Genomic DNA, 13,887 nt, shown 5'->3' on the forward strand with positions numbered 1-13,887 from the left:
GGGATTTTAAGATGTATTTATTTTCATTAACTCATAGGTTGCCATTGACGGCGACAGGCGTCCAATTAATTTTGACTAGAAGGGCTGAAAGCGATCGTTCAATTGCCGCCAGCCCCCAAATCAAATTGGATGTCTATTGCCGTCAATGGCATTGAGACATGAACACTCAGTGCCTGCCTTATTAGTTGAAATGGATTAAATGTCTATAACTGTCAATGGTAGTGAACGGGTTAAGGGCAAAAAGCAACAAAATAAACCAGAGGTATAAGGATATAGCAATATTTATATTTACGCTACTGAAACAGCGGAGCAAAGAGAAAAATATGCAATGCTCAATTTATCACACTAGATTTTTTAAATATAAATTCATTGATTTAAAACAAAATACCGAAATTCTACAGTTTCCTACATTGATTTAAAAATTTCAAGTTTTAACCATGAGCTAGTAAAAAGGGACTGTTCAAATGTCTAGCTCCATCTAGTGTTACAGATAAAAAGTGCAATGGAATGTACTATTGTAGGCTGAATTCAAGCGTCTTTTGCGGACCATATTCAATGATATTTTCATAAATTACTCCGGGCCAATACGAACTGGACAGCGGGCCGTAGATTGGATAACATGAATTAACTCGTGTAGGCATTTAATTATCCCAACTCTAATGTCCCTAAATATAGAATTATTATTTTCTGTGGGTGCCATATAGAACTTGTTAATTTGCTAGTCTAGCTCTGTTGTTTCTCTTTGTATTTGCTTGAAACGTGCTTAATTTGAAAGGCAATATTTTCAAATGTAAAGTTAAATGTTTTGTGTGTCTTTGGTAACAAAAAGCTCTATCTTTTGTTAAAAATAATAATGATCATAATAACCTAATTCATTATATTGTATGCTGTATTTTGTTAGTTTATAACAACGTACGCCACTTTAATTTAAAAGTTTGGACCGGAAATCGCTGAGTCACGATGATTAATAGCCACGCCCCCGATTGACTTCCGTGTTTTAGTGCAGAAAATAATACACAACATTCACTTGGATTCACGTTGAAGGTAAACAAAACTTATCATTTCAACATTAAATATTATTTGCTGAACTCCACCAATATTTTAGGCCTGCTAATCAGCATCTGACGTGACGAATTGCTGCATGTTACATGTAACGTATGCAATGGACAAATGAGCAGCGACACTGTTTCAGAAAATAAATAAGTCGTATTCGTGAATTTATTTCACGTGTTTCCCATTTTGGAATTGCAAAGTGGTGCGAAAGTACAGCACGGCAATGACGTCAGCGAGTCACGGTGTTTTGGATTAACGATCATCTGATTTGGCTTTAGTTGATTTGGCTTTAGTTGATTGGCTTTTGTTCCTTAAATCTATTATTTTAAAACCACAGTCGTTCACGATGCCGAATAATTTGTCGTTCTAAACTAGTATGTGTACATTTTGGACAAGGGAAGATGATTTTCAGCTCGTGTTACGGATTTCACCCGTTGCATGCTGGGAAACGTAGTTTTAATATTTCAGTGGTTAAGTGTTATCAATATTTACCAGGGGTGTAACGGTACACAAAAATCTCGGTTCGGTACGTACCTCGGTTTTGAGGTCACGGTTCGGTTCATTTTCGGTATAGTACAGTAAGAAAAAAAAATGCAAAATATAAATGTGCTAGTTGTTTATGACACACCTTTGTGCTTTCAACAATAGGAACATTAGCCTATAGAAAGCTAGAATTCTGCTCAAAAAGTAGCGGGTATTTCAAGATAATCCAACAACAATTTGCCTTTCAGACCCCGCGTATTGGTCAGCTTTCTTATCTGAAAGAAAGACGAAAAAAGAAGTTCTGTGCTAAAGAGAAAAGCAATCCCAATGACAAGATTTTAACATGTATTTTACAAATGAAATGCCTCAATGAATCTTTTTTTTTTTTCTTATGAACGGTTTTCAAAAGCTTTATTGGTGGATTTTCTCAAGTTAAAGCGCCACACAGAAATTAATCAATTTAATTGTGTCAGCAGGATCTGTGTATTATTCTTATTATTTAATTACAGGTGTTTTAGCTCATTTCAATTTATTTTATTTAAATAGGCTATTATTTATTTTATTATGTGGGTATATTTTACAAATGTGATGTAGTATTAATTTATATTGTATATTTTATGTTGCATAACATTAGTTCCTATGTGAATATTAGTTCCGACTTGTTTTGTTGTGGTAGGAGGGTTTTGTATTGAACACGGGGTCGTGTTGGTTATTATTATAGCAGAGAAGACAGCAGTAAATCAACAAAGGCAAGTCAACTGTGCCCCGATCTACCACTCAAGAGATCTGATGGACTCAAAAAGTGGGTTACGATTGCATATTAGTTTGAAAATTGGCCGGATCCACCGTATTTTTACACGGGTGACTTCTGGTCTGCCCGATCCTAGCTACCGGTAGTAGTATTGACGCAGGAGGGTCGTGTTTCGCGTCAAATAATAAACGCTGACGTTCTTTTCGCGTGCATCGTGTTGAGCCGCTTCTGGGACGCGTCTAACACGCGGCCGCACTGCGACTAGTGTGCATTGGCTGATTGACTTAAATGGCCGCGGTTTATTGCGTTGTCGCGGCGGCCACGTTGTTGCGCCGTTGACGTTTCTTACTGTCCTACCGTGTTGGTCCCCATTATAGTAGAGAAGACGGAGTAAATATAATCTACACAAAGAAACTGTAACCAGATCGACTCACAGCCTCGAAAAGTAAGGGTTACATTACGTCAGAAACTCGTTTGGTACGCCTCCGTTCCGAACCGAGCACCACGTAACGAAACGGTTCAATACAAATACATGTACCGTTACACCCTTAATATTTACCAGTTTAATTCTTTCTGTTACGTGAATAAGATTGCTTCATTGAAATGTAAGTAAATGAATCTGTTTCTGTAAATACATTGCTTAAATAGTCAATTTTATTTTTCTCATGAACATTTCATATTTTTCTGTCCGAAAAATCTCAGGAAGATTGATTTTTAAAAAAAAACAAAAAACAAATTTTACAGCACAATGAATGTGAGAAAAGCGGAGAAAATTGTTCTGAGTGTGGAGCAAGCGGAAGGCGTTGGTGCTCGTGTTCGCAGAAGCATTGGAAGAAAAGAGGTACAGTATGTGTTAACTGAATAACATTTTTTTTTTTTTTTTTTTTTTTTTTTTTCAATAGACTTAAACTTTGTTCTTGTTCCCAAATGTGACTTACAGTTGCAAAACTTGGATCCTTTTCTCATGCTGGATGAGTTTCGAGTGTGCAAACCAGCAGGTTTTCCAGACCACCCTCACAGAGGGTTCGAGACGGTACGAGGATTAAGTTTATATTTTGAATAATTTGATAATACATCATTTAGTGCCAGTGATGGAAATAAAAGTCATTGATTCTACTATACATAGAAATAATTGAAATTAAAGTACTTAAGACAGAATCCTCCATTATACAGTGTTGCACTCCCAGCATGCCTTTTTGCAGGTGTGTTTGCTCACACTCACATGACTTTAGAGAAGATGCAGCTGTACTGAAAGATCACAGACACCTCGCAGTAGGAAGCCTGCCTCTCAGATGTTCATCGTTGAACTCCCGACCCCGTGTTCGGCGATTCTCGTGACAGCCGAATATGAGGCTACGTTTGTTAAATAAAGAAAAATAGTCAGCAATTTCAGCTTCTGGGTCGCTCGGTCACACTGTTGCGTTCATGTCGGATGTTGTGACATTTTGTTCCCTTGAAAGTGTCCTCTGGATGGAGATGAAACGTACTTTTATCTTTCAAATGGAAGCAGTTGGTGGAGGTCTTTTTTTGTTTGGAGTGAGCTTGTTTTGAGACCATTTGTGAGTAAATGAGTCACAGTGACCCATTTTCCAGAAGTGTGAAATAAAGAATCTCAGTTTTCAAAAGACAGCAACACTTCACTTGTTTTCAGCAAGCAAAGTATTAGTGAGTCCGAGCAACCAGAAACTCAGGACCTACTGAGGAACTAATTGTTTCTGAAGGAAGTCCCCGATCATGTGATTAGAAATCAGGCCCAATCGAGTCATTTTCAGAGGATCGCAGTTGAGGTAAAAAGATCAGGTTTTTAAAATGTATTGATTTATTAGGGTTGGGAATCTCTGGCATGAAGCCGATTCGATATGTATCTAGATACACAGGTTACGATTCGATTAAAAAACGATACATTTTTAAGGGCGAGCGATTCGATACACTTTAAGAAAGATACGGTTCGATACAGAGTGAAAAACGATACGATAGTAAACATTTGTTGTGTGTGTTCATACAGTATTTTAAACATAAAAAAGACCACATTTCTAATAGCAAAATTAAACAACAAAATTTCAAACCAACCAATGTATGTTTTATTTTTTTTATGGAAAAAAAAATAAGGCTTACTAAATGACGGTCATTTTGTTGGATGGGATTGATAATAAAATAAAACTCCAGTGAGAGACAACAATAAAGTGCAGTAATTCAATTACTGTATTTCCTTGTGTTTTGAACACGAGGTAAGTAATTTAAGTGCAAACTTTCAATGTAAACATCTTACAAACAAAAAATATTAATTATATGCAGCAGCGCTAGAAAAAAAAGAATTAAACCTGCTAGTGTTATCATCATAAATAAATAATCAATTATGCTTTACCACTGGTACTGTATAATTGGGGGAATAAAAACATGGCATTTTAGACAGGTCAATAATCATTATTTTAACCTTATACACAGCAAAGTCATTCACTTATGCCTGTGCTTCCACATTTTTTATTCCTCATCACTGTCCATATCTTTTTTGAAGGGCAGATTTTTCTTGAGGAAGATCAACTGATCCACATGTTCATGTTTAAGTAGACTGCGTTTCGTGGAAACGATATTCCGCCCTTACCTGCCGTCGGTGCTCAAACTGTCCATTGTTTTAGCATGTTGCTTCGTTGCCACTACTAGTCTCGTTTTGGGCTGTGAAGAAAACGCTACGGAGCGTGCGTTACAGTGGTTTTGTTAGCTCTCGCGTTGTTATGACACGCCCGTGACGATCGGGTAATGACGGTGACTACTAGCGGTTCTGCCGAAATGCATGATGGGAAGGTGAGGCAACCACGACTGTGAGTGGTGCTTGTCCATATTATATCATGCGTGCGGTCACACTCTTAAGTGTGTGTGGTGCATGACACAAGCGCAGGATGTTAAGTAAAAGCTAATTTATTATCACATTGAGCAATTACTTGTACTAGGCTCCAGTTGCCGATTCTTGTGCTTGTGATAGCCGAATCTTATCTCTACTATCGGTTCCTTGAATATTTAATGGATAAATGCTATCGAAGGGTAACTTTACTTGCGAAACAGTCGAATCTCTCACCTGTAAAACCGGATATCCGGTCGTATCGGTTTATCGTTGTCAATCTTACGATTTATCTTTATTTTCAAGTATTAACTCATTGGCTGCCATTGACCACGATAGACATCCAGTCCATTTTGATTAGGAGGGCTGATACCAGCCTTCCCAGTTGAAACTGACTTTATGTCTATAACTGCCAATGGCAGCGAATGAGTTAAGGCAAGGGTGTCCAAACTATTCCACATCGGGCCGCAATGGGTGCTGGATTTCATTCCAACAAAACAAGACGACATCTTTTCACCAATCTGGTATCTTACAAGTGTAATCAACTTATTGCAGTCAGGTGCTGCTTGTTTTAAAAGAAAGTTCATTGGTTAAACTGGCTGTGCTCGATTGGTAGGAAGAAAAACCAGGACCCACAGTGGCTCTTGAGCACCGGTTTGGATGCCGCAGAGTTAAGGGATACAAGCAACAAAGTAATCTAGAGGCATCAGGATATTGTAAAAAAAAAAATATATATATATATATATATATATATATATATTAGGGCTGTAGCTATCGAATATTTTAGTAATCGAGTAATCGACTGAAAATTCTATCGATTAATCGAGTAATCAGATAAAAAAAATATATTTTTAGGTGAAGAGCAATTATAAATATACATGAAAAAACAAGACATTTCATCTAATCTTGAACCATCATCTAATCTTGAACCATTTTCAGTCAATCAATGTCTTTATTTTCGATGTATATTGTTGAAAACAGCCAACAATTGCATCTCAGATGTAAAAAAAAAAAAAAAAGACGAATTCACTGCTTTCACTGAAAAAACCTTTAGATTTTGTTAAAAAAAAAAATTTTCCTGACTGTCTCAGGAAATTAGAATATTGTGTATTCTAATTTCCTGAGACAGTCCTGTATATATACACAGGACTGTCTCAAAAAATTAGAATATTGTGTATTCTAATTTCCTGAGACAGTCCAGTATACATACACCTAAAATGCCGTTACGCTTGATAACACACATCACTTAAAAGTTAGGATTTTTTCCCACGTGTTTCAATTGTATTTCTATTAGTGTCAAGCCATTTTTAAGTTCTAGTTAAGTTTTAAGTCTAAACTGTAAGTCCTGATAGGATTTTGAGTTTTTGCAGTGTTCAAAATAAATGTATGATACAGGCTGTATTGGAGCACATTAGGGACCAGTGCTACTTGCTCTTTTATCCAGCAATGACTACTGAGCTAAAATTGATAGTTAGCATTATTGAGTTTTTATTTTACACCCTCATCACTCCACAACGCTATGTTATGTTAAAGCCTGTATGTAAGACACGTTAGCCACGCATTGACAGTGGTCATAATTAATAGAAACCTAGCCCTCCGCAGGGCTAACGTTACTTGAGTTTGTGACAGTCACGTTAATCTTTATTTATTAGCGCTAAGCGCTCTACTGATTTAAGATGGCGGCTGTTTACTAACGCAGCCCAGACGCGGCCGAGTCTGTCATTTTGCATCTAGTTCAACATACATGTGATCTCTATGAGACTCATCAGACGCTACCTACCAACGTAGCATCGTGCGGGCTAGTATTTAGCAATGTCGGCGTCGTTTGTAGCGGCTGTCGGTTGCAGTAAGTTTTTTTTTGTTTTGTTTTGTTTTTTTTGCTTCTTCCTCTACGCACGTGACATCAGCGTGTTGTCCCGCATTAAAAGTAGTCCGAGCAAAACGTGATGCTTAGAGCTGTCAAAATAAACGATTCCTCGAGGTGAATAAAATTACTCGGATCAGTTTTTAAACTCGAGTTACTCGAGTTGCTCGAGTATTCGTTTCAGCTCTAATATATATATATATATTAGAGCTGTCCCGACTAGTCGACATAGTCGACGTCATCGATGACGTAAATCCGTCAACGAGCACAACATCCCGTCGACGGTTAATGAAGGGTTAAAAAAATATATGCGCGGAAAGTTCAGAATGTCGGATGCTCTGTATGCAATCGGGGAAAGCGGCACAAAGCCAAAAAAGCGCACCAGAGTGTCCAAAACATTGACTTATTTCAAAGAAACAGGAGGGTACACTCTTCTGTCCTGTCTCTTCAATGCCAAGCTTGGCTGCACGTCGGCCGTGAATAAACACCTCAAGCGCCGTCACCGTTTGTAAGTTTTTTTTTTTCATTTTTTGTACACCAGAGGGTGCTGTCGCCTTACTAAATAATAATGTTTCATTGACATTGTGCCTATAAGGGCTATTAGTATTGTTCTTAATGCTAACTGAAAGGTTTATTTCATGTTATAGTATAGAAAATTATATAAGGTTAAAAGGTCATAAATATATACAGTATATACAGTGATCGCACTCAAGGGAGAGATTGTCAATGATAAGATAATAAATTAAGGTAAAGGCAATTCATATAGGCAATTCATTGATATATAAATAAGGTTTAAAAGGAAAAAGGTGAAAAGTTTTCGTTAATTTCTAATTCTGTTATTTTATTTGTGTGCACCGTAGCTCTTACAGTGTGATTACATCAAGGATGGAATAAAAGTTGTAAACCATCAGTTTAAGAGACCATCTTTTCAATCGGGATGCTACACAAGTTAATTCTATCAGCATTTGAACTCATTGTTTATTTGTGATTTATTATTGTTATTTACGTGTTTATTTGTACTTTAATAAATAATTTAAGTGTTCCAGTATGTTTTTTTGTGAATTGATAAGCGTCAACAAAAATTTCATTGCTAAATTAGTAAACAAAAAAAAACAAAACAAAACAAATATATATATATATATAAATTCTACAGTTTCCAACATTGATTTCAACATGTCAGATTTTGACCCTGAGCTAATGGAGAGGCATTGTTTAAGTAACTAGCGCTATCTAGTGTTGAAACTGAGAAGTGCAAGAGAATATAGGGTGAATTCAAGCTTCTAATGTGGACCATTTCCAATGATATTTTCATCATTTGCTACGGGCAATAAAAACTGGACAGCGGGCCATTGGCGGATTTCGGGCCGTATTTTGAACACCTCTGAAGTGCAGAATGTTTCCATGTCTTTTTGTTGCTCAATAGGTAACATACGTGTTGGAAGGTGTCATAGCACATGAAGACTTTTGTGGCCATTCAGGGCGACTACAACCTGGAGATCTGCAAGTATTTTATTTACTTTCTAACCATACTTTTGAAAAGAGTGAATCCATGCAAACACACGTAAAGTCAACGTGTTCGCTTTGCCCAGTGGATGACTGCAGGACGCGGAGTGGTTCATGCCGAGATGCCCATGTCCGAGGAACCCTTGGTGGGTTTGCAGCTGTGGGTGAACCTGTCCAGGCAAAACAAGATGGTTGAACCCGCTTACCAGGAGCTGCGGAGCTCTGAGATCCCCAAAGTCAATCAGGAAGGGGTGACTGTGGCTGTAATTTCTGGAGAGGCCCTCGGAAAAAAGGTACCTCCTTCTTTGTAGAGATAGACCGATATGGGTTTTCCAGGACCGATTCCGATTATTAGTAGTTAGAACGGCCGATAACCGATTTTTGGAGCTGATATTCACTTGCATTGGAAGTGTAAAAATTGAGTAATATGAACACTGAACGTCATTGAAATGCTTGAAGCATGTTTATTGAATCACACAAATAGAAAATAATAGCTCCAGAAGTACCCGAATTTCCTAGACTCAGAAAAATCTCTGATAAAGTTCAATAAAAAGTTAAATAAGTCTAGCTGAATTTTTTTCCACGGAAGCGAAAGCCCTGATGACCTCGTCTAAATATCCTTGAGCAAGATGCTAAACCCCACGTTGCTCCTGGGGCTGCGTCACCAGTAGGTAGATGAGGCAAGGTTTGCATAGGGACGGTAGGGACATAACACTACCAACTTTTCAGGATGCTCAAATTGTCCCCACCAACTTTTAAGCAACCTTATTTGCATTTTATAATGAGTTCAGTTAAATAGGTAATTTAGATTGCCTTCCCATATGTTGTAAGGATACAATTGACCCTACCATTATTAAGTGAATTGTTTTCATTGTGTTCAGACTTATATTTATCCCTTTTTCACTTGCTGAATGTGCTGGTCTATTTTTCCCCCTAAAAGTCACAATTGGCTGAAGATTTGACCCCACACACACACACACACACGCACTGACCCGACAAAAGTACATGTTGCCAAATGCCGCCTCATCCGCCCCCTTCAAAAAGGAGGATTTTTTTTTTCCCCAGCCAGCAGCAGCCACTTTAAGTAATGAAAAAAGACGTCAATGTTATGGAGGTGGGGAACACACCACTAATTTTGCTACTGAAATTTTGCTACCACCTGCATCAGATTTTGCATACCATTAAACTGTATGAATTTTCTAACCTGCAAAACTTGAGTAGGAACCTGCTTAGAGAGAAGTGTCCTCCACTTTTGTACGTATTTTCTGCTGTTCACGTAAATTAAACTGTGAGAAATGTTCTGCCCAATTTTCATCTTTGTTCTGTTTATGTGGTCTTAAAGCAACACTTGGTAACTTTTCAGTTTTGGTCGATTTTAGCGACGCTAGTGGACAAAAGCGGTAGTTTTTTGAAGACTGTGTTTCCCATGAGGACCAGCGCATGAGTGCATAGTGTCTTCCTATGAGGGGCGTAACAGAAAATAATTGAGAAGCACTGGTATAACTCAATACAGATTTATTTTGCAATGATCAGTTAGCCTATCAATTAATTAGGTTCATATTCGTGAGAAATGTAGCCCTGAACCCTCGTTTACCCAATCTGTTTGGTCTTAAAGTCCCATCCCCAGCAAAAAGTGTACATGCATGTTATGCTGTTATATCGTCCCTACCAATGTTAAGCCCAAACATACACCCTTAAGATGAGGATATAGTGTGAAGCGCATTGAGGGCCTTAAAAAGGTGCAAAGGCACAATACAAGTGTAACCCGATTTACCATTACCATTTAACCAATCGGAAGACAGGGTGAATACTAGTGCACCAGACAGCAGGCAGGAGATAGAGGCGTTGCTGCATCTGAGCCAAAATTACCCAGTTTTAAATTAATGTTTTAAATATCGGCCGGTCGGATTTAAAAAAAAAAAAAAAAAAAAAAAGGCGATTCCGATACATGTCAAAATTTCCAAATATTGGCGCCAATAATTGGTCTATCTTTACTTCTTTGTGCTCGGTCATGTTTGTCCGTGTGGTGATTTACGCTGTTTTACAGTCCAGGGTCTTCACAAGGACACCGACCATGTATTTGGATTTTAAGATGAAGAAAGGAGCTCAGCATGTGCAGCATGTCCCTTCGGGTAAATATTTGAATACAGTTGTATGGAAGAGGATTGGTTTTTGGAATCATCAGGTTTGTTTTGAAAAATATGTAAAGCCAAATATCTGTCCCACTCGTTAGGTAAAATGTAAGTAATACTACTGTAAAATTTTTAACAGGATGGAGTGCCTTCATTTACACCCTATCAGGTTCCGTTCATGTCGGTGAGTGCCCGCATTTAAAACAAGCAGTTCTCTTTTTCTACAGCATTTATAATCTAGGACCAGGAGTGCTAAAATTGAATAAATACATAATTAAATGTCAAAAAGTATGCCATTATTTAAGTTTTATTTTTTCATATAAACTATATGTATTTATTTATTTCAATTTTCTTTACTTATTTCAACAATTATTATAATTTTTACATATTTAGTTCTATTTTTATTTATTCAGCACAAATGTTATTTCAGTTTGTATTTATTTTTGATTGTATTTTAAATCTTAATTATCTTTATTTATTTCAATTGTTTTCCGATGTTTATTTTTTCAGTCTTTATTTCTCCGTTTATTAGATCATTTATTTTTAAGATTTAGTTCAGTATTTATTTATAGATTTCATTTTTACTATTTCATTTTTTTACTTTAAGATTAATATTCATTATATTTAAGCATTTTATTTACTTATTTCAATTAATTTCAGTTTTTATTCCATCATTTAAATTTTAATTGGTCCATTTAGTTCTTTATTTACCTTAACAGTTGTTTATTTGGCTTTTTATTGATTTGTTTTTGGCACTTTCGCCCCCTTGCACTTCATAAGATGATTTTCTCTCTTATTTGCTCATTTAAGTTTTTTTGTCAAGTAACCCATTCTTAGCAATTTCATTTTCTAGTGCAACTTTGTTCATTTTCAGTGTAGTCCCTTAGTCTCCTTGAGTAAATGCATTCATCAAATCAGTGAGTGGATCGACTTTTCTCCAGCTCAATGTGGGGAAGACAGCGGTGATCAATTTTGGGCCAAAAAAAGGAAAGGTCAAAGATCAGCACATACCTTGCCACAAAGTCACTTACAGCTACAAATCATGCCAGAAATGTTGGCGTAATTATCGACTCAGACCTAAAATTTGACAGCCATCTAAAGGTAAAATCACTAAAATATAGCCAGAATTAAGCAGCTTTGTCTAAACAAGACATGGAAAAACTTATCCATGCATTCATTTTTAGTAGATTGGAGTATTGCAACAGTATATTTACTGCTCTTAATAAAAAATTAAAAAACAGTTCAAATACAAGGAAACTGGATCATATTACACCGGTTATGAAATCGTTACACTGGCTTCTAGTTAGTGAAACGATAGCCGATAAAATACTTGTCTCTACAAAACCCTTAATGGCCTTGAACCAAAATACATGCCTGATTTGTTTGACCCCCTATGAAGCATCTAGACCCCTAAGGTCGCCCGGAACCGGTCTGCTGTATGTTCCAAGAACAAGAACCAAGCAGCATTTAGTTACTATGCTCCCTACCTCTGGAACAAGTTACCTGAAGGTCTGAAGTGTGCTTAAACTGTTAGCTCCTTTAAATATGGGCTTAAAACGCTATTGTTTACCACAGCATATTCATAATAGCCTACATATTTCAAGTTATTTGCATTTTATTAATTTTTTTGTTTTCTATCCATTTCTGATTTCAATTGTTCTTAAATACTCTTGATGATTTAATGTGAATTCTATGTATCATTTTTATTTCCTGTTTCATTTTTTAGTATTAATTTTCAAGTTTTATTTCAATTGTTTTTGTTTTTAACTTTCTTGTTGACTTAATGTGATTTTTAAGTATCATTTTATCTCTGTTTGTGGATCTTCGTGTGATGTAAAGCACTTTGAATTGCCTTGTGTTGAATTGTGCCATACAAATAAATTTGCCTTGTCTTTAAGGCCCCGAAGAGGCACAGCAGAAGGTGGAACCCCATCACACAGTAGTTTTTGGAGATGGAGACTGTGTTCAATTTGAAAACAAGGTACTCAAAATTCTTTTACCTACTGTCAAAATTTCCCATTCCACTTATTTTCCTTTCTCTTCAGAGTTCCGACATTTCGCATTTTGTCCTGATCGCTGGAGAACCACTGAACGAACCCGTGGTGAAACACGGTACATTTCTTTTACAGCATTCTCACATTATCTTAAAAGTAACCAACAACTTATTTTAATTGTCCTTGCAGGTCCGTTTGTCATGAACACACAAGCAGAGATTAACCAAGCTATCAGCGATTACAGAAACGCTCAAAATGGATTTGAGCGTGCTTTAAACTGGAGATCTAAGATCAGGGATTCTTCATGAGTGATATGCTGTAGAAAATATTGCTTCTATAGTTTTAGGAATTTTTGGGTCACATTTTCACTTTCACTTTTTAAGGTGAAAAAGATTCGATTTATATCCAGAGCTATAAAAAAAAAATCTGTATAATAAAATACATATATGCAATATGTGTATATATATATATCAGGGCTGTCAAATGAAAAAAAAAACTTAATCAAGTTAATCACAGCTTAAATATTAATTAATCGTAATTAATCGCAATTCAAACCATCTCTAAAATATGCTATATTTTTCTGTAAATTATTGTTGGAATGGAAAGATAAGACAGATATATACATTCAACGTACTGTACATTAAAGTACTGTATTTGTTTATTATAACAATAAATCCACAAGACGGCATTAACATTATTAACATTCTTTCTGTGAAAGGGATCCACGGGTAGAAAGACTTGTAATTCTTAAAAGATGAATGTGAGTTTGTATATTGTGACTAAATATTGCCATCTAGTGTATTTGTTGTGTTAGACGAAATGTTTCAAGAGTTTGACCAAAGTCTGAGTATTATTTTGCATAGGTATTTTTATTGGGAATGCCAGTTGTCTTTGCATCGAACGCTTTTCTTTTTTGAACTTTTTTTTTTTTGATGGATAGGAATATTATTTTTGTTGTGCTTTCAGTAAATAATACTGTGACGACTTAACTGTTCGGCCCAAATGCATGATGGGAAGTTGGGCAACCATGACTGTCAGTGGTGGCTGCAAATGGTATATCTTCTCTGCGTTGTGTTCAATACAGGGTGTTAAGAAAAAGATCATCTCCTGTCATTCTTCCCTGCGTCGCTTGTCACAATAGACATACAGTAGTTGTTGTGGAAGAGATGCCAAAGCTTTTCCCAATAAATAGCACGGCCCGAATCAATGCCTGTGTCCACTCCACTCGCTTGTCCCAGCCTCTTAGCTCTCAATATACATAAAACGGTGCC

The 13,887-nt window shown here is 36.6% G+C and overlaps 1 protein-coding gene across 3 annotated transcripts; it reads left to right on the top strand.

Annotated features, from left to right (window-relative positions):
- Positions 1-970: 970 nt before the first annotated feature.
- pir (pirin) lies at positions 971-13,717 on the top strand. Of its 3 annotated transcripts, none has more exons than XM_057844601.1 (10): positions 971-1,044; positions 3,032-3,128; positions 3,228-3,320; positions 8,411-8,491; positions 8,577-8,783; positions 10,538-10,622; positions 10,762-10,806; positions 12,521-12,603; positions 12,668-12,734; positions 12,806-13,717. In XM_057844601.1, exons 2-10 carry the CDS (start codon positions 3,036-3,038, stop codon positions 12,922-12,924), a joined length of 873 nt encoding a protein of 290 aa, XP_057700584.1. In that variant the 5' UTR covers positions 971-1,044; positions 3,032-3,035; the 3' UTR covers positions 12,925-13,717. The 3 variants fall into 3 exon arrangements, 2 of the variants coding, with proteins under 2 accessions (XP_057700584.1, XP_057700576.1); XM_057844593.1 differs by having other exon boundaries at positions 978-1,044; positions 2,990-3,128; XR_009064274.1 differs by lacking the exon at positions 971-1,044 and having other exon boundaries at positions 1,060-3,128; positions 10,538-10,675; positions 12,806-12,882.
- The last annotated feature ends 170 nt before the right edge of the window (positions 13,718-13,887 follow it).

The sequence above is a fragment of the Corythoichthys intestinalis genome, chromosome 1, assembly GCF_030265065.1.
Source record: "Corythoichthys intestinalis isolate RoL2023-P3 chromosome 1, ASM3026506v1, whole genome shotgun sequence".
Taxonomy (NCBI): domain Eukaryota; kingdom Metazoa; phylum Chordata; class Actinopteri; order Syngnathiformes; family Syngnathidae; genus Corythoichthys; species Corythoichthys intestinalis.